The following is a 24551-nucleotide window of genomic DNA, read 5'->3' on the forward strand; positions in this document are numbered from 1 at the left end:
GAGAGAGATAGAGAGAAAGTTTACAAGAGAGTAGAGGGAGAGAGGTTATGGAGAGAGAGAGAAGAGCTAATGAGAGAGAGGGGTGAGAGAGGTGTTATAGAAAAGAGAGAGACACAGAGAGAGAAGTTCGATGCAAGTTTTTTTGTGCAAACCTCAATTCAAACTATCAAAGGTAGTAATGTCGCCTCCATGGAGTCATTCCCATATTCCAAAAATATTAATACCATAAATTTTGTTGGAATTGGCCTTTCCACATGATGGGCTCAAAAAGTGGATACCAATATCCAGGTAAAAACAGGAATCACGTCCTCGAAAACGCAGGAACTGGTATCCATGGAAAAGAGTCTCCTGGATTTCCATTTCCAAGAAACAAAAAGGGGCCTTAATGATAAAAAGTTTTACTTGTTTCTCATGATACTACTCATAAGAAGTAACGTTAATAAGACTCAATTGTAAATCAAGTAAATCCACTCCACATTCCATTTATGCTCAAGTTAAATTATCCCTATGAATAGGGTGAGGTTTGTATAAGATGCTCTTTTTTATATTATAGCATTAAGGCACACTACTAAATTTTGTCTAGATGTGGTTTTGGAATCAGAAACCTTATGTTTTTTCTACAAATCCAAATAAATTGAAATTTTAGGCGTCCATTCTTCTCATAAAGGTTCACCTAATAAAAATATTTTAAAAATAATTCGTAAAACTAAATTGACCAAAATACCCCTAAAATATTTCAAGGGTATTTTGATCAATTTATTTCTTACAAATTATTTTTTTGATATTTTTATTAGATTCTCTTATTTTTTAAGAATACACGCCTAAAATTTTAAATCATTTGGATTTGTAAAAAAAATATTAAAATTCAAATACGAAATGATGTCATGCTTGTCAGATCGGTCCAGATTCAATCTGGACCGTTGGACTCATATGAACACATATGTTCATATGAGCTAGGGGGCTAATCTCAGCATATATATATATATATATATATATATATATATATATATATATATATATATATATATATATATATATATATATATATATATATATATATATATATATATATATATATATATATATATATATATAATCTCAGCACTAGCTCGTATGAACAAATGAGATCATATGAGCCCAATATATATGTAATCTCAGCACTAGCTCATATGAACATATGAGATCATATGAGCCCAATGGCTCAGATTGAATTTGGGCCGTTCTGACGGTCACAACCTCATTTCGTATTTGAATTTTATTTTTTTTCTACAAATCCAAATAACTTAAAATTTTAGGCGTGTGTTTTTCAAAAAAAGGATAATCTAATAAAAATATCAAAAAAATCATTTACATGAAATAAAATGATCAAAATACCCCTGAAAAGTTTTGAGGGTATTTTGGTCAATTTATTTATCACAAATTATTTTTTAAATATTTTTATTAGGTTGACCTTGGTAAGAATAATGGATGCCTAAAATTTTAAGTTATTTGAATTTTTGGAAAAGCAATTAAAATTCAAACACAGAATGAGGTCGTGACTATCAAATCGGCCCAGATTCAATCTGGGCCATTGGGCTCATATGTTCATATAAGCTAGTGGGCTAATCTCAGCATTTTCATATATATATATATATATATATATATATATATATATATATATATATATATATATATATATATATATATATATATATATATATATATATATATAATTTTAGAAAAAACCAGGAGTCAGGCCGATTCCCCAATAATCATTCCATTCCCTGAGGGAACAAGCTATTTTTGTCACGGAACCACACAATTCGAATTTTCCCGATTCCCACAATTTATATGCTTTAAATTATTTCTCTGTTTTTAAAAAAGATGTTGGGATTACTTGAATTTTTAAATTGAAATTCAAATCTTGAATTTCATTTTTTTTTTTTTTCTTTGGTTGATGATCTAACTACTTTTGCTTCCAAAGTTTTCACTCTCAACCTCCAAAATATTTACAAGATTTCCATTGTTACATCATTGTGCATTCTCAACCTGCTTTCTCTTCAATTGGTTCAAGGCGTTCATTATCCATTAAGTGTTGTCATCTCCTAGACTAACTTCTGCCTCTTGTAGAACTTTTGCTCCATTTGTTGCACAACTGAACTAACTTCTTTTAAACAAGTATCCACTTATCCTAATTGGATAGAAGCAATGAGTACAAAAATCACTGCATTAGAAGCAAATAATACATGGTCATTGATTGAACAACACCCCCCGTAGACAAAAGACGTTGCAAATAGATCATGTCTTGATCTATGTAGATGATATCATGATCACTGGCAACAACATAAATGCATTAATACTCTCAAGACCTTTCTCAGTAGGTGATTTCATATCAAAGATTTAAGTCATTTGACATACTTTTTTGGCATTGAGGTTCTCCAAACAGTTTCACAATCATATGCATTAACGGAATATCATTCTATGGCAGTTGCATCTTGTAAACTTACTAAGCTAAAATACCTCGTTAGATCTTAGCATTCCTCATAATGGCCTAATGATGCTTTAGTGTGACAATAAATCAAAACCCTACATATTGCTGCCAATCCAATCTTCCCTAAACGAAACAAAACATATTAAACTTCATTGCCATCTAGTTTAAGAGAATTTAATAAAATCTATTTTGTACTGCTCATGTTCCAACTAGTTCAACGAGCCGATATATTCACAAAAGCCATTGGGAAAGACAAATTTCAATTTCTCACGAATTTTGGACGTCCTCAATGTTTATGCCAACTTGAGGGAGAGTGTAGGGATTGCCACAAGTTTTAAATTGAAATTTAAATCTTGAATTTCGAATTTTTTATATTGGTGTACACTTTCTAATTTAATTGGATAAACATGTACACTTTCTAATCTAATCTAGTGGCATAAGGATGTACATTTTCCTTTTTGCTAGATGGATCCCTATCATCAATGGATTGCCATCTCATGGGTAATACTATTTATGGATAAATAGTTCCAGCAAAAGCATCCAAATCTTCACAAAAAATTTATTAACTATCTCACCCAAGAGAGTCATCGGATTGCATTATACAAACCGGTGTCCAGAATGGCCAATTTCCCCTGCCAAACTGTGTTTTACATATTGGTGATGAAAACAGACTTTCAGACCATTACAAAGATTTATGACCCAGAAACCGCATTTACTCACAGAATTTGGGGTGCGCCTATGATTGTTCGAGGTTATACAGTTTTACACCAAATTGTAAACCGTAACCCTCAATGAATAACAAAGGGTCTACCCTTTTATTCATAAATAAACAATGGCAACACAAATCTTTGCACTCTCTTTCGCAAACAAGGCTCTCCCAATCAGCGCATGCATCTTTTGAGGGCAACACAGTAATGGATTTATATTATTGCAGAAATAAAATGCAAAGACAAGACCGGAATCTTGTGAAAGTAAATGACGTATATACAGATGATGATGGAAACAGGCATGACAGAAGAGGCCAGCCATGACTGCAAAATAGAGCGGGAAGTATGAGCCCGAGATCACCCTTTGACAACCAGTTAGATGTAAATGGCCTGCTCCTGGGATCACTTTAATAGCAGCAGGCATTGGAGAAACAAGGACGTATAGAGGTCAGTGACCACATGGTATACATCATGTTGTATTTGTGTATCACGAGAGGTCAAATGAACCTTGCCCTTCACTGACAGCATAGAGCAGTTTCTTGAGCATGATTTCCTGCAATAGGAAGCCAAGCAACTATAAGCAAACAACCACCAAGGATAAATATTTGAACTGCAATGTATTCAAGACATCACAAGGAAAACCTTGGTAGAATAGGGAGGAAGCTTGAGGTAATTAGCACAAGTCATGACACTGGGCAAGTCCTCATCAGCTGATTCTGTAACACCCGTTCCATTGGATGAAATGTTTGTGGAGGAAGATGAATGCTGCACCAGAGTTAATATTGTCATCCAAAAGGACAAAGAACTCGAGGCACACACCAACACGCACATTGTTCCAAGAAGTGGGAAGTTGGATTTGTTTATCAATCAATGGAATAAAGAACAAGAAAGGGATATTTTTGCCTTCTCCCGGAACATACCTTTCTCACAATGGTGAGCTTGGGGTTAAGGACTGCCAGACCTCCAGGAGGAAGCCTAGGAGCACCAGTGACAAACTGACAGAATGCACGCTGCTGCTCTGGTGTAAACTCACCCATAATTTCCAGCAACTAACAACACCATAAACCAAGTAATTTGAGTCCCGTAGCCAATAAAATAAAAATTCAAACAAAGAAAACTTCCCTTCATAACAAACGAGCCGAAACTAATAACAAAATATTGATAAAATACATACATTTGTAATTGCAGGGCTCTTTGCTGTGTACCCATGATCAAATTTTATATGATCAGCAAGTGTCTCTGGCTGCATGAAGTCCACCAAATCTAAACTCACTACCATTCTGCAAACTCCATAAGGGCCATGAAAAAAATGAAGTAAACCGAAACATAAGACATTACCTCCCAAAGCTCCCGGCGACCACATAGCAGGTAGTCCAGCTCAGTTGGTGTAAAGATTTGAAGGGATGTAATGTCAAAGACCTAAACAAAACAAATGGGTAAGATATTTTGCTATCACACTAATTCAAACCTTGAACTTAAGACGAAAACGCAAACCACAAATAGAAGAATTTTGCAAAGCAATTAATGAACCAAATCTCTCAAGAATCCGCATAACGCCACCACATACAACTAGCTAAACACAGTTACATAGAGAAGTAAAATAATATTAAAATGTAGCCTAAATATATGCCAAGTTATTTGATAATTGCCACATGGACGAAGGGAAAACACATCATACACCTTGCATTCATAATATATGGTCGAGACTTGCCATCCATCATTAGCAAGCAGAACATCTATTCATTCTCCACCATCCATTGGTGAGGAAAATGGTGGATCACCAGTCTGCAGACCATACGATATATACATGCAACGTGAATAGTACACGGACCCATGGAAGAAACCAAACAAAATAAAAAACAACGCATCTCACAGGCTAGAAGCCAAAGGCATAAAGTTACCTGATTGAACCCTGCTCTGAAGGCCTCCATTTGTCGCATTATTCCTGTTCTGACAGTTGCATCAACTACCAAAGTGATATATTCGTCCAGATTATGGATATCGACCTGAAACAATGACCAGAAAGAGCTTATCATAAGACTTCATGTCAATATGCCGAAATAAAGCACGTAAAATATCATGTTATTAGATGTATACCATTGTGCTTTCTGCCCCTTCTTTGAGAATATAATCTGAATACCCAGGAAGTGTAAAATCAAGACAAAGATCTTCAATGGGAGCACCTCGGAAACGTAAATCAGATATAAGCTCCCGATGATCCCCAGGCATAGATTCTAAATACTCCTTCTTGTGAACAAGGACTTGCATTTCTTGCAAAATCTTTCCAAAATCAGCATCAAATGATAAAATATCATGCAAATCAAGCTCCTGCAAGTACACGAACAAGAATCAGGCCTTGAAACATAACCGGAACAAGGCAATTAGGCAAAACACTTTAAAATAATCAATCAAGCAAATGAAAGAGCTTACATAACCCAACACAAGCTTAAAAAATGCGGGAGATAGTGGGAGGTCTAACAGGCGCCCATCTTGTAGAGCCTTTGCCATCACTCGCCCAACCAGGCGGAAGTACTCAACAACCTTAGAGAATTTGCTACCCTCAGATGTGTCAGCATTAGGAGGCCATGGACGAGGAAACAGACCAAGAGGTGCTTGTACAAGCTCTCCACCAACAGGATCTAAAACAAGCTTTTTTGTGGCAGTCACATCATCCATATTTTCAACTGTTTGATCCTGCCCATCAATTTCCATGACACTTTTCTCTGGTGAAGAACTTGACCTCCACATCTCCAAGCAAATCTTTTGCAGGTCATGACTAAGGAGAGTATAGAACTCTAATGTTGGACCCAAGCCAGTGCCAACCTCACCAAAATATTCAACTTCCAGGACAGCCTTCTGGCTAGAGTACATTTCCATGACTTTGGCTGCTGAATCAAGGATGCGATTTCTAGATACACGAACCTTCTGTCGCTGTAACCGGCCAACACGAACCTCTCTTTCGCTTGTTGAACTCAAGTTTTCAGCACTCTGTTGCTGTTGAAGACGGTGAAGCGCACGAGATAATCCAAAAGCCGTTGAATAGAAGTATTGCCTCCTAGTCTCAAAGGGAAACAAGAAGGGACATGCTTTAGTCAATTGGTAACACCAAGAAGGAAGGCCACCACTACACAGAGCAAGAGCATCCTGGATTTGTCGAGCGAGTTTTGGGGTCAGCTTGCTGTTAATAAATTCTTCTGGTGGAACTCTGACGCTCACCATGTTTAGCTCATCCAAGGTAGATAATTTCCCCTTTGAAAAAGCATCAGAGACTGCTTGGACTCTCAAGCGAGGAGCCAACTGATTCAAACCCTCCAAAACACGCAGCAACAAAAGAATGCTGTAAGTGGGACCCAATTTCTCCATATCACATGGAAGCTCCCCTTGCAAAATGCTATCCAGAAGTGATATTTGTTGCCAAGAAGTGTTAGAGCCAGAAATGGAAGCAGCACTAGCTTTAGAAGACCTTGACAGAGAAGTAGAAGCCGAAGTCCTAGCAGAAGTCCTCTCAGCTTGGGCATCGGCCCTCTGGTATGTGATGGTATACACATCATTCCATAATCTGTGTCCATCAGTAGACAAAAACTCAGAGCCAGTACACCTTTCATCATCATCCTCATCTAGCACAAGTTGGCGTTGAATAGCTTGATAGATTGTTAGATGCCGGCTAAGTTGCTTTCCACCACTTGAAAAAATTAATTTTGGAGGGTCACTTGGACTACTTGTTGTTGGTAATGCACGACGATCTCTGCTACCCCTAATGCCTTTACCGCTTGCAGATGCAAGCCCAGCCATTGCAGCAGCAGCAAAGGACATCCCCCCTCTTGAAACAAATGAGCTCCCACTCCTGAACTCAGCAGACTCCACACCCTTAACTGGAGCTCTATTATTTGAAGCAGACGACGGATTTGAATGGCTTTCGCTTGTTGCAGAAGCAACTGTTCCATCATCAGGTGAATCCCCAAGTTTCACATCATGCACCTTTTCTGGTAGGCAAACAGGAAGTGTGTCATCTCTGAGCACCTGCAAAACATGACAAGTTTATGAACAGCATAGCAACAGTCCTCAAATTTTAGACCACATCCTAAATCCATTGCCAGCAGCATAGTTTTCCACAATAATATCTCTTTTATCGAATACTCCCATCAAAAGTTATCACATAAATACAACAATTTGATTTAGAATATGGAGGAAATCTCATGCGCTTTGACCAAGTTAAACCCAAAAACAACTCACAGTTGTGGGAGAATCTCATTCTCAGGAATTCCTTAGGTGATATTCCAATTTTTTCCTTTATTCTCAGGAAAATATCAAGGAATATCGATGAGGTACAAACTACAGGAATATGAAAAACCCAAACAAAAACATGCAAAAACTGTATTCGTATATAAAAATTTAAAATTCCTGGAACTTGCTTCTTTAGTAGCAGAGGGAAATTTTATAAATAGGTGCAATACCACAAAGTATCATTAAACGAAGCATTTGTTTCATAAAGGAGAGATAAGCCAGCAACTGAAATTTTGGGCTCTGTAGCGTGGGGGAAGGAATTTTAGATTATTTTTATACCAAAAAATGGATACTGTCACTAAGATTTTCATTTGCTTTTAACTTGCTCAAATTGAAGTAATTTCTTATAACCAAAACAAAGACAGCATTCAAAGAATAAACAGTCACTCTGCATACCTCTTCATGATCATCATCTTCATCATCAGAAACATCCTCCTCGATCACTAAAGCATCATCAATCTCAACAGGAGAAACATCCAAGTCATCATCCTGAAAAAAGTACAAGCAACATGAAGTACGACGCATTTATGCAACTTAGTTTCACAAATATGCCATGAGCAACATGTAGCATATGAGATATATCTTATTTCATGAGCATCTACATGCTGTAGCATATAAGACATATATGATGATATAACATGATGATACCTCTGAGCTAGAATCATTATTTGCCAGTTTCATCTGTGAGTCTCTATCAGAAGCTGCTCTCCTCCGTGTTGCATTTCTGGTTTGTGGTCCTCTTGTTTCAACATCCGGGACAGATTTCAAAACAGCTTTACCCTTTCCTTTGGAAGACGAGCTTGCATTCCCATCAGGGTTATCCTTTTTAGCAACAGTTCCTGCTGTTGCAGATGACCTAGACCTGCTTGAATTGTGTCGACCAGGGGCAGCAGGAGCTGACACTGACAAGGAGGAAGCACCAGTAACATTGGGGGTCAAACCAGCTTCAGAGTTCCCTAAAGACACAGTAGGCTTCTGCGCTGACTCACTTCTTTGAACTCTAGGCCACAAGAATTCTTCAACAGCTGATAAACTGGCCAGAGGGTCAATGAGCACAACATTTGATGAATAATCCCGAAGAGATTTATCACCTTGTGATCTACACAGACGCAACTTAAAGGGCTGAGACAATGCACTTAACCCTGAAGAGAGGCGCATACTTCCTCCAGAAGACCTCGATGCATGACATAGTATGACTGGAAACCTCTCCAAGGAAGACAAAGCATTTTGCAGTTTCTGAACTAAGATTGACATAGGAGATTGATTATCACCAGCCACACCAGCAGGAAGGGCAATTGCAATAAACAGCTTAAATCTCACAAGCGCCTGTGAACGAAGCTTGAGCAAATTGGCTTCTGAGGTATTTGTATTCTCCTTGGAAAAGGTTCCACAGGATAGATAATTCAGTAATGCTGCAACAACTCCACATCCAATGAACTCAAATGTGGACACCCCATCCTCTTTGCATAATTCAGCAAAAATCTCAGATACAGTAGCTATCAACTGAACTTCAGCATTAGCAGTTATTTCAGCCAAGGCAGGCCCAGATGCCTTAGACTTCCCTTTGCCTTTTCCCTTGAGATCCACAACACCGGCATTCAGCTTCGTGCATAGTTCTTTCAGTTTTAAAAGATCATCTGTTACTCCAACTTCGGCAGCTCCAGGATCGGAAGGAAAGTACCTATCTTTAAAGCTTCGAGCATAAGCACTAACAGCTGCACGTAAACCAGAAGTACCAGAGGCCATCTCTACTGAAGTTGGAGGTGAACCCATATTTCCCATAGAAGAAACTTTTGATTCTTCCACAGAATTGGGATCAGGGGTTGAACCTCCACTACGACGCCGATAACGTCGAGAACGCAAAGATGTTCCATGCAAAATTTCACTTTCTTTCTCGGCAGAAGATGCTTGAGCAGGAGCAGGACTAGAAGAGCTAGAGGATATAAGGACATCTACAGCATGAACAACGCCTTCCCTCACAAACATCTTAGAGAAAGTATCCGGAAGCTTTTCCATGAGAATTTCCGCAATCTGAAGGGTAGGAACCAACACTTGTGGGTCTTTCCAAGCTAGAACTCCAGCTAGGAAACTGCAGAAATTAACAACCAATGTGATCAGAAGTCCTGCTTCTATATCATTCAAGGAACCAAAAAATCCTTTACTGAATTAAGTTTATCCGAGGGTCATCACCTTGATATGTTAGTTTCCCCAAGTAAAGATTGAATCATATTCGGGGTGCTAAAATACATCAACTTGCTGATAACAGAGAGACATTTGTGGCGAACTTGCCCATTGACACTGGACCCATAGATCTGCTTTGACAAACCAAACATAAAGAAACAGCTAAGATGAAATTTTTAGAGGAAAAAAAAGTAGAAAGAAATGACAAAGATCATCAAAGCAATGCACATCAAAAAATTTATTTAAGTACTAACCTGTACAAGAATAGGGAGGAGATCCATCCCAAACTGCTGAAGAAGCTCTGGTTGGTCACGCAATAACATTTCCCGGGAAGAAACCTCAGAAACAGCTCCATTAGCATCTTCTTGCTTTCCAGAACTGCTTGAGCGTTTTCCAACTGATCCTTTTCCAGGGGTATTAGAGCAGGTTGGGAGGGAAATTGTACCTTGTGGGAGTGGAGGAAGAAGCTCATTTGCAAGATTCACAATCTCAAGAATCTAGTCATGGAACAAAATATAAGAGATAAGTCAATCACAAATTCTTCTAATTGGATTGGTTTGGAAAACAAGCACACGCATACATGCATGTGCATATGCTTGCCTCAATTACAAGGTGGAGATCAGTATCTAGCATGCAAGAGAAATATTCTAGAAACAACATTTTAGCCCAATCACATTACTATCACTGACATGATTTATCAAAAAACATACACGCATGTGCATATGCTTGCCTCAATTACATGGTGAAGATCAGAATCTAGCATCCAAGAGAAATATTCTAGAAACAATATTTTAGCCCAATCACACTACTATCATTGACATGATTTATCAAAAAAAATAATTGCCAATAATAACATGCAGTTGGCACACAAGTAAATTCTCATGCAAAAGCTGCCAAGCAACTACTGATTAAAAAACAAAAATAACTAACAGCAATTTAAGAGGTCTCTCGACAAGATAAGGCAAAAAAGAAGACATCGACAATGCGAAACAGCAACAATACACCAAGAGTGATTAAAATGTAACTCCAATTCTTTCAACTCTCCTAGTAATGACCAGGCACCACCAGACATCAGCACTAACAAAGGATTCCTTTTCATCAAAAGATGCTTAAGCTCCACACATAACACAGAATCAGGATACCTCTACCAGCAATCTTAAAGATGGTATGATCTCTAAACCCAAAACTAAAGCTTAGAAATTCTTACAAACTAATGGCCAGTTTGGATGTCAAATAAACAGACATTCACATGGAAAACAATTGGACCCTTTTCAACCCTGAATTGAAAAATATTGTCATTTTATTTCATTATGCTCGTAGATTGTTTGGATGTCTGTGAAAATATTGAAGTAGACTTGCTAGATGTTCTGCTTTATAATGAACTTTGACTTGGTAGATTTCTTTCTTGTTTATCATTAAAAAAAAATTACAATTTGTGCTATGGAACTCAACTCAAATCATATAGCATCACTATGAAATTCATCTCAAATCATATTGTCAATAATCCAACTTTTCCAAACTAGGGGTCTTTGGAGGCTTTTCTGTAGGATTTTGAGGAGTTTCTGCTTCCATGGCTGGCTCCTTTGTTGATTGCAAGCCATTGATGGCATACAGGAAAAATTTGGATTTGAGGAACTGGATCAAGCTTGGGGTTTTGGACACATTTTGAGCAGGGTGGATTGGGGGTTAGGGAGGGCGAGAGAGAGATGGGTGTACCCATGCCAAGAGGTGGAGCTACGTGAGATGATACTTTTGAGAGTTGCAAAGAGGAAGGTTGGGACACGTCAGAAGAGGAGGGAGGAAGTGGGACATGTGGGAAAAGGCCCTGTCCTTTTTAAGCAAAATATCTTACCGTTCAGAAAAGTTCAACTTAAAGTTGATTTTTTTTTTAATGAGATTTTTAGGCTTGAAGAGGAAGTTTTTCCAATGTGGAAGAAAAATACACTGGGACAACCAAACTGCCAAACCATATAGAATGGGAGTGTTTCTTTCTTCTAAGTTAAAAAAATAATAATAATAAAATAAAATAAAAATCTCAAATCAGAACACATCCAAACTAGCACTACGAAAGTAAATTGTGTCCCCGTAAATTTCTCAGCAGGCTTTCAACCGCCACTGGAAGATGAAACATCCAAATTATGAAAAACCATATAGGTTTGTAAATAATGAAGAGATCTTCAATTTCAAATTTGGACCACCCCGCATGAACATTCTCTCCCAGACGGAGAAAACTCATCCTCAAGCTTTAGCAAGAGCTTCAATCGCTCCTACTTTATATCCACTCTCCAATCGTTTTCTTTGGTACTCCTCAAGTTGGATGTCCCTCATTCGACAAGCATATTAACTCTTAGCGTATTAACTCTTTTAAGAACACATCAGGAAAAGGATGAAAATATTTCAACAGAGGAATCAAGAGGAATACATCCACTTCATTTTGTTTTCCAATATTAATGTTTATGCACATATGCCATGTGCCGCCTTTCTTAGGAGTAAGAAGTACACATACTGCATACATGCCCATGCTCTCACAAATAAATCCATGGGCCAGCAACTTGTCAACTTGCCAACAAAGCTCAGCATGCCATATGGGACTCATGCAGCAAGTTGAACATCTCTCATGGATGGCAACTTGTTAGGGAGCTCATCTAGGATAAAACTTGAGAATCTCAGAGAATATTTTGGACCTATGAGGATATTCGTTTAGCCGGTTGCCGGTTGGCTTGACTTCTCTTTCAACAAAAGCTTCACTTGCTTAGTGTACTTGACTTGCTTCCAGGAAAGATCTGGCTTGGCTCTGTCTATCCCAAAGGTTTCAAAATAATGTTTTTATCCTTGACAGAGAAGGTGTCAGCCCCATGATCATGCTTCACTATATTATCCAAAGAACACGGTTATCCCAATATGATATGACTATCAGTCTAGGGAATGACATCGCACCAAATCTAATCTCATCTTGGAACCACTCATCCAGAGTGCTATAAGACATTGGGTGGTAACATGAAAGGTGGTATCCTTTTCTCCAAGACAACCTTACATGGTTATGGATGCCTTTCTATCTTAAAATTTAACTTGTCAACCAGCTCTAGAAGACGAAGTTGGTAATGCTTCCCCCATCATTCAGGAGGTGGTTATCTTTTGTTCACACTTGACTCATGTCCGAAAGACATTAGTTTTTCGGCAATCCCCAGGATCATTTTTCTGACGAGAGGATTGGACTGCAAGGACTTTACCTCTCACATGCTCAATGATTCTTTTTTCTCGTAAGTGATTATCATTCGCTATGGATGCATCTTATACCAAGTTTAATGCCCTGACTGGAAAAAATAAAAAGCAACATGACCCAGCTACAAGTAAAGCAATTGAAGGGATTGTTGCCTTTGGTAGCGTTGTCACTTACAATGCCTCTTCCTTCAGTATCATGTCCCTCAGAAGCGCTAGGAGATTTTTGCTTAAATATGGGTAGGGATGGGGCTTGATGCTGAACAATTGGAGCTTGGCTCTTATATGAGTGTGACACCTTAAGTGGGCGCATAGAAAGAAAAGGTTTATGTACAATTGGGAATTCTAATTAGGTTAGGGTTAGGAATTTTAAAGGGTTTAAGGTTCCTACAAAGATTAGGACAGCAGGATTTTGGGCCTTAAAAAGTTCTATTAGTTAGGGTAGAATTAGAAAATAGGTCTACATGAAATCAAACTGGGGTTACAGTGAAGGTTTATTATGGCTTTAAGGTTCTCAAAGGGATTAAAGATTGCTGAAATTTCTTAGTTCTGTGTGGATTGAAGGTGGTAAGAAGGGCAAGTTGAATTAGAGAAAACCTAGGGTTCCAGTTCGTAGGGGTAATCGGGATGGATATGTAGGGGAGTTGTCTAGCCTACTAGGTTTCAAGAAGGGTGGATTCACACACAAACACATTTATAGTCTCACCTTTATTTATCAGGATTTCCAAACTTGATGGTGATCCCACGCACCCAGAGTGGGATCTTGGGTGGATGTCACTCACATATGTGGGTAACAAGACCCCTATCCCTAGGGATTAGCCAATATAATTCACATCTTATAAGGAAACAACTCTTCGAATGCATATCAATCAAAGATAATAATAATTATGGTGTAAAAATCATCTTCTATATATTCTCCAAAGGGAAAAGAGATGCTTTAATCCATATTATTAGAAAAAGGAAAGTCTTTGATGCATGCCACCCAAAAAAAAGGGAAGAAATATTGATGAAAGTCCTTGTACAATATATTTTTTAAGGGGAAAAAGATGCTTTTATCCAGATTAATTAAAAAACAAAACGATAGTCCTAAATGCAATTGTTCCATAATTGCATTAAAGGAGGGATGGTGGGTCCAATTATCTCACTCGATATTATGATCTATGTTATAGTTTTGGTTTTCATAAATAATGAACATATAGGGGAAGAAAGGGCAGAACCTATTTCTGCCAAAATCCACTAATATCTTTGATCTTTCATTATTTTATTTTTTTTGAAAATGTTATCTTTTATTAAATTTTAGAATATAATAATCAAATAAATAACTATGGTGTACAGCTATGCAGGACTTTACATGATAAGACCTGACTACTATAAATACTTGTAAGTAGAATAAACCTATACCTAACATGTCCATTGAGAATCTAACTATAATTAATAAAAAAATGTTCATATTTTAATTTTTAAATATCATATTTTTTATATTTATTGTAAGGGCACTCCTATACTCTCCCAAACTATGGAGCTTCTTCCAGCCGACAAACCCTTGCTCCCACGCCTACTCCCACTTCCAAGTTCCAACAACTATGCCATCACCCACCCACCCCAATCCCTTACTTAACTAATGTGGGACTAAAAGTTTTAGTTTAAAACCTTATCTACTTATACAATCTAAAACCCAATATTCTATTCTCTTACGTTAGATCTCTCTCTCTCTCACACACAGAGGACAGTCTCTCTTTTTTTCATAGGACAATCTCTCACTCTCTCCCCCTCACTCTCTGATTCATGACAAACACACTCAAACCTTGCATCATTTTCATACATAATAAACTACTACTAGCCCTCACATAGTAGATTGTCACCTTCAAACCTAGAAATTTGTATCTCAAATAATAGCAAGCTCACTTGATAATACTTAAGTTATTAAAAAAAAAAAAAAATAGGAGCCCTATTGTTTAGATGTCTCTCTCCCTTGGCATTTTATCGGCCTCTATGAGGAGAACTCTCTGATAATATGCTACTTTCTCTCCCTCTCCTTGAACATTTTGTTTTCCCCTTCAATAGTTATCATATCATATGGTTAGCTAGATTATTCATTCATTATAATGAATAAATGGCCCAAAGAGGGCGAGTATATAATATACAAGATGAGAGAGAGAGAGAGAGAGAGAGACAATCTCACTGTATTATGTTAAATAATAATTACTAGATAAAATAATACATATTCCATAATAGATAATACGTTCTACAATGTAATATATATATATATATATATATATATATATATATATATTATAATAAAATATTGTATATTATATACCTGCTCAGATAGACTTAGGCCCAAACTGGACCAGGACACCGACGCACGAAGTCCAAAACTGGGGCCCAAACACAGATCCATGCGAGGTCAACCCCATTTACAATTGCTAATCTTGCACAACATGGTAGGTACATATGAGGAAGGGTATAATATTCATCATCTATTATTATTATTATACAATTCTTACTTTTTGTGCAAAAATATATTCTATTATATTATAACTTTTAACTATTGCTATTACCTTAACTACACAGTTCTTACTTTTTCTATCTTAACCTATTCTCTCTCTCCAAACTCATACAATATGGCTCTCTCTCTCTCTCTCTCTCTCTCTCTCTCTCTCTCTCTCTCTCTCTCTCTCCCGCTTATTTTGACAGAATACTTGGCATCTTTCCACACTCAAAATAAACAAAAATAATAACGCACACTAAGATTGTTCATGAATCATCACAAGCCAAGTAATATATTCAATTGCTAGCAACGGTTAATCTCTGCCATCCATCATTGAGAATAAAGAGTGGATGACATGTTTGCATATTATATATCGTACGCGACCTGCTTTCAAAAGCCAAAGTAAAATTGTAACATAGAAAAAGGTCTTTTTATAGCGAAAATACTCCAAATTTTGTGATCCTGAGCAGGCCAGGTCGCGTCAGGTTACCACCTTTCTAAATGAGCCCAGACCAGACTCACTAGTTCTAGGCCTACCCAGAGATCTGGTCAGGACACTTTGGGCACAGGAACAGGCCAGGGTCGGCTTTGGCCAGGCCCAGGCCCAGGCCCAGGCCCAGCCTTCTTGCACATCTATAGAAGGTTAAAGGAATTGCACTGGGTATTCCAGGTAAGTGCACTAAATAATAGTATGGACTAAACATATGGTACGTTACCATGGGGGTAAGTATTTCTCAAGGCAGGGAACAAGAGTAGGAGCTCGGTTAGGATGCCTAGGTCATCAATGGACGCCGTTTTTAGGATCTTGCATGAGTTAAAAAAAGGTTTTTAATTTAGGGCTACACATAGGGCAAGTGGGAGCATGAAAGGAAACGAAAGCTAGAAGCATTAGCCTTTAGAAGGTTCACAAACGACAGTGCTGAGAGGAAAACAATGCAACAAAATAGATGAATGTGTGGATATATAATAATGCTTGTATGCCAAAAATGATTTTAATATTTCAACTCTTATTTTCTGTTTCATTCTCCAATTCCACATTTATTAATTCCGATAGGCGTTTCGGCCCCCCTTTCTCAATGATTCTAAAGATTTTGGACTAATAAGTAAGGCCTTGCACTCCATCAGTGCACTTTGAGGAGGCCTTCATAGTCCATACCGATTAAAAGCCCGAACTCAGGCTTAGACTTGCCAAGGTGTCAAGCCTGAGTCACCCGCCAACTCACTGGAGTTCATGTGAAAAATACACAGAGCATCTAAAGACTCAATAAGACTCGCCTAAGTGTCATTGTTTTTCATCAGGACCTGACACCCTGCCAGGTCCAAGTGACTCAAGTGAGTCTAAGCCCAAGTCATCGATATTTTAATCAATTGTCCCTACTGACAATATATGTAATGATTGTGTAACCCCCAGCTCCTAATCAAATGAGGGTGAGAAAATCGAAGTCTGTTCCCCATATTAATAAAATAAAGCCTGTGTTCAAATGAGGGCACAATCACACCCAATACCCATTTTTGCCAGATCAGGGGTCCTTGACCAGTTGATCTTAATGTAGAAGGCTAAGGGCCACAAGCCTTCTTTTAAAATAAAATAATGACATCAATATTCTCTAAAATGGAAGCTTTTTCCTTTTTTCCCCTAACGGTAAAAGATTATTTTTGAAAGTAAAACCGTGTTTCAAAGAGGAAGGAGTGGGCTTTCAAAAAGAAATTCCTAAGAACCACAAGTTATCAGTTTGTTTTTATCAGTTTGTTTTTGAAGGAAACCAAAAGTTATCAGTTATCTACATGTCTAAAAACACAACACAAGCTCTAGTGAGGAAGAGAATGCATGCCCCAGCATTTTCTCCCAAAGCTCCATAATGTGCTGAGCAGGAGAGCTCCTAAGCAAGAGCTCCTCACCAATGTTCAAAAAGTCAGCCACCCAACCGCCTAGGAGGGTATTTTAAAAAATCACCTAGGCGTTCTTAAGGTAGGACTAATTAGGCGCCAGAACTAGGCGTCTGCCTAGGCGGTCGGGCGGCTGATTAGGCGGTCGGGCGGCTGATTAGGCAGTCAATAGGGCAGAACTAGGCACCGGCCTAGGCGGCGCAGGGGTATGGTGGAAAAAAACTTTCGGGTGGGGGCAAAAAAGGTCATTTTACCCCCTTAAAAGGGGGGATAAGGTTTAGGGGGGTCATTCTCGCCCCCAAACACAAATTTAGTGAACTTTAGAGAGAGAAATAACTTGAAAAAAACTAGATTTGAAGACTTTTCAGAGATCGAAAAATTTTTCGAAATCCTCGAATGGTCACGATATTAAAGGATATTCAACCCCAATCTTTTTGAGCCTTATAGGGGTTGTAAAAGAGGAGATTTGGGATCCCAAGCATTTCGGTTTGGCCCGAAATCGAATCCACTTCAAGAAGAAGACTTTTTGTAGTTTGTGGCCTTTGTTAGTCGGACATCGTTCATATGACTTTTTGCTAATGACTTTTGAAACTTTTGTGACTTGTGATTTGCGAGATTTAAACGACATCTCGAGTTCATTTTATCTTTTAATGTTCACTTTGAGTGATAATTATTTCATTTACAATCTAAAGTTGTAAATGTTTAGGTTTGATATGTGCTTCCGACATCTTAACAATATATTACATACAAAACCTACTTATTAAATAATAAAACAAACGATTTTATATATCATAAAATGGGGGGAGGTGTGGGGGATCCAAATTTTAAAAAAAAAAAAAAAAAATCACTGGTTTTTTTGGGCCTAGGTGGCCCAGCCCCCCCACAGCCTAGACAGCCCCCTCCGCCTTATTGAACATTGCTCCTCACAATTAGACTTTACAGGGAAGTAGTGTGAGTGTTTAGGTTGATCTATTGTGAGGACTACTTTTCATTTTGATTCTCTCAGCCATCTAGGTTAGGCACTGGACTGTTTTTCAGATACAAGGTACGAAATGTTGATTTATGTGGTAAGCATAAGAGAATAAGCTTAAGGGAGGAGGTGGCTAAGTTGGTGAATCTCGTGAGTTGTCTTCATCCCATTAGGGAGGTAGCTAGAAAAGTATGCAAGTATGCAAGCTACCATGACAAAGTTATACAAGTATGCAAGCTACCATGACAAAGTTATGTTTTGTTAGACCACTCCATAAGGCTTTTTATGTGCCTCTAGGAGATTCATAGAGAGTGGCAGGTACATGTCGCTCCTACAATCTTGTGCTCTTTTAGGATTGAACACAGCAGAAGATTCTACGTTCCCACCCATTACAAGTATCATGGTCCATTTCACAAATAAATTACGAGGTTTGTGGGTCAATAACATTGAAAAAGCCAATTTGGAAGCCCTATAACATAATCATGGCATCAAAATTATCTACTTGACAAAATCCAATTTATTCAAGTAAAAAATTGCAGCTGAATTCCAGCAGTCTTTTAGCCATACAAATTTCATTACTTGGAACATTAGATGGCTTGGGCACCCTTGCAAGAAGAGGGTGGTCCCCCTCTTGCTCTCGTCAAACCTCCCCAGAGGTTTTCGCAATCTAGAAAACCAACACCCAGAAAAAAAATAAAAAAGAAAACCACCACAAAACCACCAAAACCCAAAAAAATAAAAAACAAATTAAAGTTTCTTGCTGATATTCGTAGTGTTTGAGGATAGACACACCAGTCAATGGTCTGCCCATGAGGCACAGGGTGCCTCATGTGACATTTGGGTCATCTGTTGGAATCCACTCGGTCTTTCCACAATCTTAGACATGATTCTTTTGGAATCCACTCGGTCTCCATTGTACTCTGTTTCCACAATCTTAGACATGATCAAGGACAACTTTTCTTAGAAATTCACTGCAGTTTCTGGCCCCAACAGACCTCATCATAAGGAAGCCTTCTGGCAGGAACTCAATGCTATTGCCTCCTCTCCTCCTAACCCTTGAGTGATTGGTGGGACTTTGAAACTATACGATGGCTTCATGAAACCAATTGCCTTGCTACAATCACAACCAACATGATTGGTCTCTCTAATTTCATTGCTCAGAATAATCTTTTAGAAGACCACTCGCTGGTTCTTCCTACAGAACGTCTAACCACTCCTCTTCTCCCACTTGGACTAAGCTGGACCGCCTCTTGATCTCACAGGAATGCAAGGATTTCTTCCCTGGCATCGACTTGCTAACTCTTTCCAAACCTATCTCTGACCACAAACCTTCGACTTAAACCAATCCATCTACTTGTGGTCCTAAACTTTTCAGATCCGAACTTGCTTGGCTAAAAGAACTGGACTATTGTAACTTCTTTATATCTTGATGGCACTTGTTCTTGGTCTTTGGTTGGGCTGGTCTTACACTTCATAAGAAGCACCAACTACTCAAAAACTACCATCAAATCGTGGAGTCACAGTATCCCCATCAAGTTGTCTTTAACCACAAAGTCCTTCCTCTCTGAATTAACAACCTTGATGCCCTAGAAGCTCTAAACTTTTCAGAAAGTACCAGGAGACGAGAGGGCCAAGCCCAGCTCCTGAATCTCCTTAAGAAAGACAAATCTTTTGGTTCCAGCACTCTCAGATCAAATGGCTTCAGGTGGAAGACAGGAATACTGCCTTTTTCCACAAGATTGCCAGTTCTAGATGCAGAGGAAAAGTCTTTAACCAAATCTTTGTGGGTCAAGAGTCTTTCTCCAAACCTTGCAAAATGACTTTGCCAATATATCATTTTTCCAAAACCTTGCTGATCCTCATTCTGTTACGTCTGACCTCTCCGTCCCCTCCATTTCCCAGGATAAGGCCAATTGGCTTGAAATTCCCTTAACCAAACTGAGATCTCCATAGCCATTGCAGACCTTAGAAGAGATAGGACTCCAGGACCAGATGGTTTCCTGACTGCCATCTTCCCTAGATTTTAGAAGGCCATAGCTCATGATGTCTAGCCAACCCCAATTAGTTGGGTAAAGGCTATGACGATGATGATATCTCATGAACATCCTTGCCTTCTTGAGTGAGTTTTTCCACACAAGTATTATTAGCAGAGGAAGACCATATCTCATGATGTCTAGCCAACCCCAATCAGTTGGGAAAAGTCTTTGACGATGATGATATCTCATGACATCCTTGCCTTCTGAGTGAGTTTTTCCACACAAGTATAATTAGTAGAGGTATGAATTCCACATCATTGCCTTGATTCCCAAATTTGGGTGTCGCTAATGATAATAGTGATTTCAGAAGACTTAGTCTTCCCAACTCCTATAAAGATCTTTACCAAAACTGTAGCCTCTGGGCTCAAGTTTGTCCTGGATGGAGTATGGTCGCCCGTGAAGCAATCCATTATTGACATCTCTCCAAAACCCCAGGCCTTGATCGTCATTCTTTGATCATTTTGTGGGGAAAGAAATGAATGGATCTTTTTATAGAAGTCAGAAGTGTCGTAAACTCTCCATCTTCTGGGCGACAAACTACAAACACCTCGAGCACTTCTCTAAATCAGACTTCCGCTTGCATAGGAGCAACATCATCACACATAGAACTCCCAAACCTCATCGTTCATCAATGTGGTCCCCCCCCACCCCCGTCCCTCTTCTCTTTTCCATGCGAGGGTTCAATGGAAATCAATTTTGACAGTTGTTCCATAGGGACCCTAGGCCCCTGCAGCTTTGGGGCATCTCTAGGAACAGGCGACTCCATGGGCATCTCCCAATAGGCGACTCCACCTAGGCTGAGGCCAATGCTCTTTTAGAAGATCTCAAAAGGTTCAATCCCATTTGGAGCCAAAACCTAATAGTTCAAGGTGACTCCAAGAATGTCATATTGGGCTCAAAGGGGAATACAACATCCCTAGTGTCTTTCTCATATCTGTGACCAAGTTGTCCATCTTTGCAGGCTCTTCGAGTTCTCTCCCTTCATATTTGGCAGGAAGCTTATACGGCAGCAGAGGCTTTGGCTAAGGAGGGCGCTGTTGCAAGTGGCACCAGACCATGAAGTCTTTAGATAGGTTTTTTATTACTCATGTTCATGTATTTTTTTCCTTTGGATTTTCTTCACGCTCCCAGCCCCTTTCTCCACACGCTTAACATATTCGCCTCTTCTCCCTATCTACCTCTCTATTGTAGCTCTTGTCACCACATCTCTCTCCTTTTCTGTCTAAGCTTACATATCTTACTCAACCGTTTTTATTTGCTCGGTTCCAACACAAGTTACATTTCTTTCTATTGGGGATCTACCGGTGTTAATTAATGCTGAGATTTTGCACTACAACTGCTACTTCTCTCCTTCTCCTTCCCCTCAATGTCTTTCTTATCTTTCTTCTTATGCTTCCCAAAATTCTCTATCCTTCATCTGAAAACTCTATTTTAATCCTCTTCCTTCCCCCTCAACCTATGTTAAATGGATTCCTTGACAAGGGTCCCCTACCCATGTTAGAGATGTATGGACATGCGTAGCGGAACAAATTCTTCAGGATTCCCAACTGAATACGGTGATTTCGGGAACCCAATGGCATGGTGAGCAAAAAAAATAGGGTTCCAATTTTGTTATTGAATCAAAAGCATATATGATCTACCGTACATTTTGTGCAATTCCTTTTTTAAAAAAATTTAGAATTGTGGTACGTCATGTTTTATACTGAGACTTATATTCTATACCAACACGTACTTGCAACTACACCCATGTCCTACACCAACACGTACTTGCAACTATTCAACATTGCCCTCACCCCTCCCTAACCTTCTTTTGTTGTCCTCAAGTTGAGCACCCAACGTCTAGGTTGCTAACTATTATTTTTCTTTAACTGCATAAGGTTCGTTGTATAAAGCACCCGCACGTGGGATGCCTAATACTCATCCCATGCATCCCATGTGAGGGCTTTGTAAATTATCTATTCTAACAAATATATTGTCAAAATAAATAAAAAAACAAAAAAAACAAATTCTAATAAACTTTATCCAAATACTTGTCAAATCACCCATTGAACAAAGAGAGAGTATCCAATCTAGATGTACATGTAGAGAACACCAACTCCTTCCTCACCACCCCATACATAGCCATGCCTATTAAGGGAAATAGAGTGTATGAAATCATTTTATTTCTTTTCTTGGGATATGGGTCAGGGACCAACAAACCGAAGGATCAATAGAGTGTTGTTTCCTATTGGCCCCATAGAATCCTAAGCTCAAAAAAAAAAAAAAAAACAAAAAGAAAAAAAAAGGAGTCTCAACAACTATCATTAAACAAAATTTTGTTTTATATGTATTCATCATGTACAAGTCTATCTATAGGACTCACCTATGTACCAACTTCCACTCTACTAAATACAGAAAATTATCCTCCTTGGGTTAAAAACAAATTACCACTAGTGAAGACTTAGATGTTCCTTCTTTCGCTAGTTGGTTTGACTCCTTCTATATGGTCTGGAAAGTGCAAACACAGAGTTTGTTCGAGCAAGAATCTCTTCAACAATGTTTTGTAATCTTGATGGCCAAACTTCTTTTCTAGGAAGTTTTCTTGGAATAAACCAAATACACAGTATGGAGGTTTCTCGGTGTATTGAATGAAGCTTTCTTGGCATCTTTCAAATCCACCATGGCCCAGATGGTTTCTTTATTTTTGTATTTTTCACAGCCTTGACCATCCACCCTATTTCATTCATTCGATATCTGTGTTGCATTACTTGCTTCAAAAGATGGTCCCTTTGATTTCATAGTCTTCACCAACAGTTAGAAAGCAAAAGCAAGTTTGTTTCCTTGATCTTTTTAATCCCCATTCCTGTATAGATGCTCCTTGTCCCATGTCACTAGGTGATCTTACTTTGTTTTAGTGACCCACTCGATAAAAAGCCTCACATAAGCTTTTCGGTCCTGTTCACCAGAGACAGAGGAATGTTAAAAAGGACGTATAGTGAATAGGATGGTTCATAGTTACCCGAATCAATTTGGAAAGCGAATTAATATACGAACCCGAAGCGCGGAATCGCCTTCGGCTGCAAGATCCCTATTTTCAGAATCAATGTTTGTACAAAAGGAATCGAGGGGAACGATATTCCTAATTTTAGGAATCGAGATTCGACCAAAATAGAATCGAGATCCCTAAATAGATGGAATCGAGATCCCTAGCTCTTAGATATCGAGTTTCCAACCTAGTTCGAATCAATAATATGGAATCGAGATTCCTTCATTTATGGAATCAAGATTCCAACATCTTTGGAATCGAGAGGGAACTAAGGGGCAAACAATACATGTCTAAGTGCCATTCATTGACCGACATGATATAAATACACATTTTTGTTATTTGCATTACATTATTTCTAGCATCTTGGAGTTGCAATCTCTCCATTGGATCAATACAATGCATACTTAAAGAATTAATTCGAGAACATGGAGCACCACTTTGGTATCTATTAGTCATTTCATGCCAAGAAAAATGACAACCCTTATAACTTGATATTGAGTGTCTAGCTCGAGTACTTTGATGCCTTGGAAACTTCTTAATATCACTTCTCAGAAAACAGCTTAAAAATAATAATAATAATAATAATAAAAATAACGGGGGTCTGGGGCGAGTGGAAGAATTCTAGTAAATCTAGAAACCAGTTTCAACAAGTGTAGAATCGAGATTCATCAATTGTGGAAATCAGTAAATACTAGAAATGAGATTTTATAATTCTTGGAATTGATATTCCTAAACTGAGGAATCGAGATTCTAGACTTAACAAAAACGGATTTTGTGAAGATTCCTAGTCATAATCGTTGATTCTAGACTCACAAAAACCCCTACAAGGTTCTTGAAAGATGCCTCCCAAAAGCTTTGTTTTGTAATGTTCACCTTTATACTTGATGAGGCTTTGAACCACTTCAAGCATAGCCACATATTCTTCATTTACAGGCATTGCATCACAAAATAGTGAAGTGTCATCTGTATATTGTAGATGTGATGCTATTTGACCATTTGGGTGTTAACCAAAACCTGGTAACTTTTCGGGGTTAACCAAAACCTGGTAACTTACGAGAAGCATTTACCCCATCTAACACCTTATATATCTTGATCAATCCTATTCACTAGCTTCTCAATCCTATTCAACCTTTCACTAAGATCGTCCATACGACACCTCATTCTTATATATTCCTTCCAAATATTGATTAGGAGCTGAAAGCATTTGTCAATTCGAAGAAATATTGCTCGGCATTGGCCAAAAGCAACTCTGATCTTGCTACCCAATATGGCAGAACGTGG

At 38.4% G+C, this 24551-nt stretch overlaps 1 protein-coding gene across 1 annotated transcript in view; it reads right to left on the bottom strand.

Moving 5' to 3' along the window:
* Positions 1 to 3365: 3365 nt before the first annotated feature.
* The window catches only part of KAK (HECT ubiquitin protein ligase family protein KAK), a 34316-nt gene continuing 13130 nt past the window's right edge, over positions 3366 to 24551 (bottom strand). The window contains exons 6-17 of the mRNA XM_011622972.3: positions 9897 to 10139; positions 9652 to 9773; positions 8110 to 9550; positions 7858 to 7950; positions 5608 to 7197; positions 5275 to 5505; positions 5079 to 5183; positions 4516 to 4596; positions 4352 to 4420; positions 4098 to 4226; positions 3820 to 3942; positions 3366 to 3730 (exon numbers count right to left, since the gene is read on the bottom strand). Coding sequence (XP_011621274.2) covers positions 3665 to 3730; positions 3820 to 3942; positions 4098 to 4226; positions 4352 to 4420; positions 4516 to 4596; positions 5079 to 5183; positions 5275 to 5505; positions 5608 to 7197; positions 7858 to 7950; positions 8110 to 9550; positions 9652 to 9773; positions 9897 to 10139 — 4293 coding nt within the window. The 3' untranslated portion in view covers positions 3366 to 3664. The remainder of the gene's footprint in view (positions 3731 to 3819; positions 3943 to 4097; positions 4227 to 4351; positions 4421 to 4515; positions 4597 to 5078; positions 5184 to 5274; positions 5506 to 5607; positions 7198 to 7857; positions 7951 to 8109; positions 9551 to 9651; positions 9774 to 9896; positions 10140 to 24551) is intronic.

This window comes from Amborella trichopoda, chromosome 9 (assembly GCF_054954075.1).
Source record: "Amborella trichopoda isolate Santa Cruz 75 chromosome 9, AtrichopodaSantaCruz75HAP2 v2.0, whole genome shotgun sequence".
NCBI classification, from domain to species: Eukaryota; Viridiplantae; Streptophyta; class Magnoliopsida; order Amborellales; family Amborellaceae; genus Amborella; species Amborella trichopoda.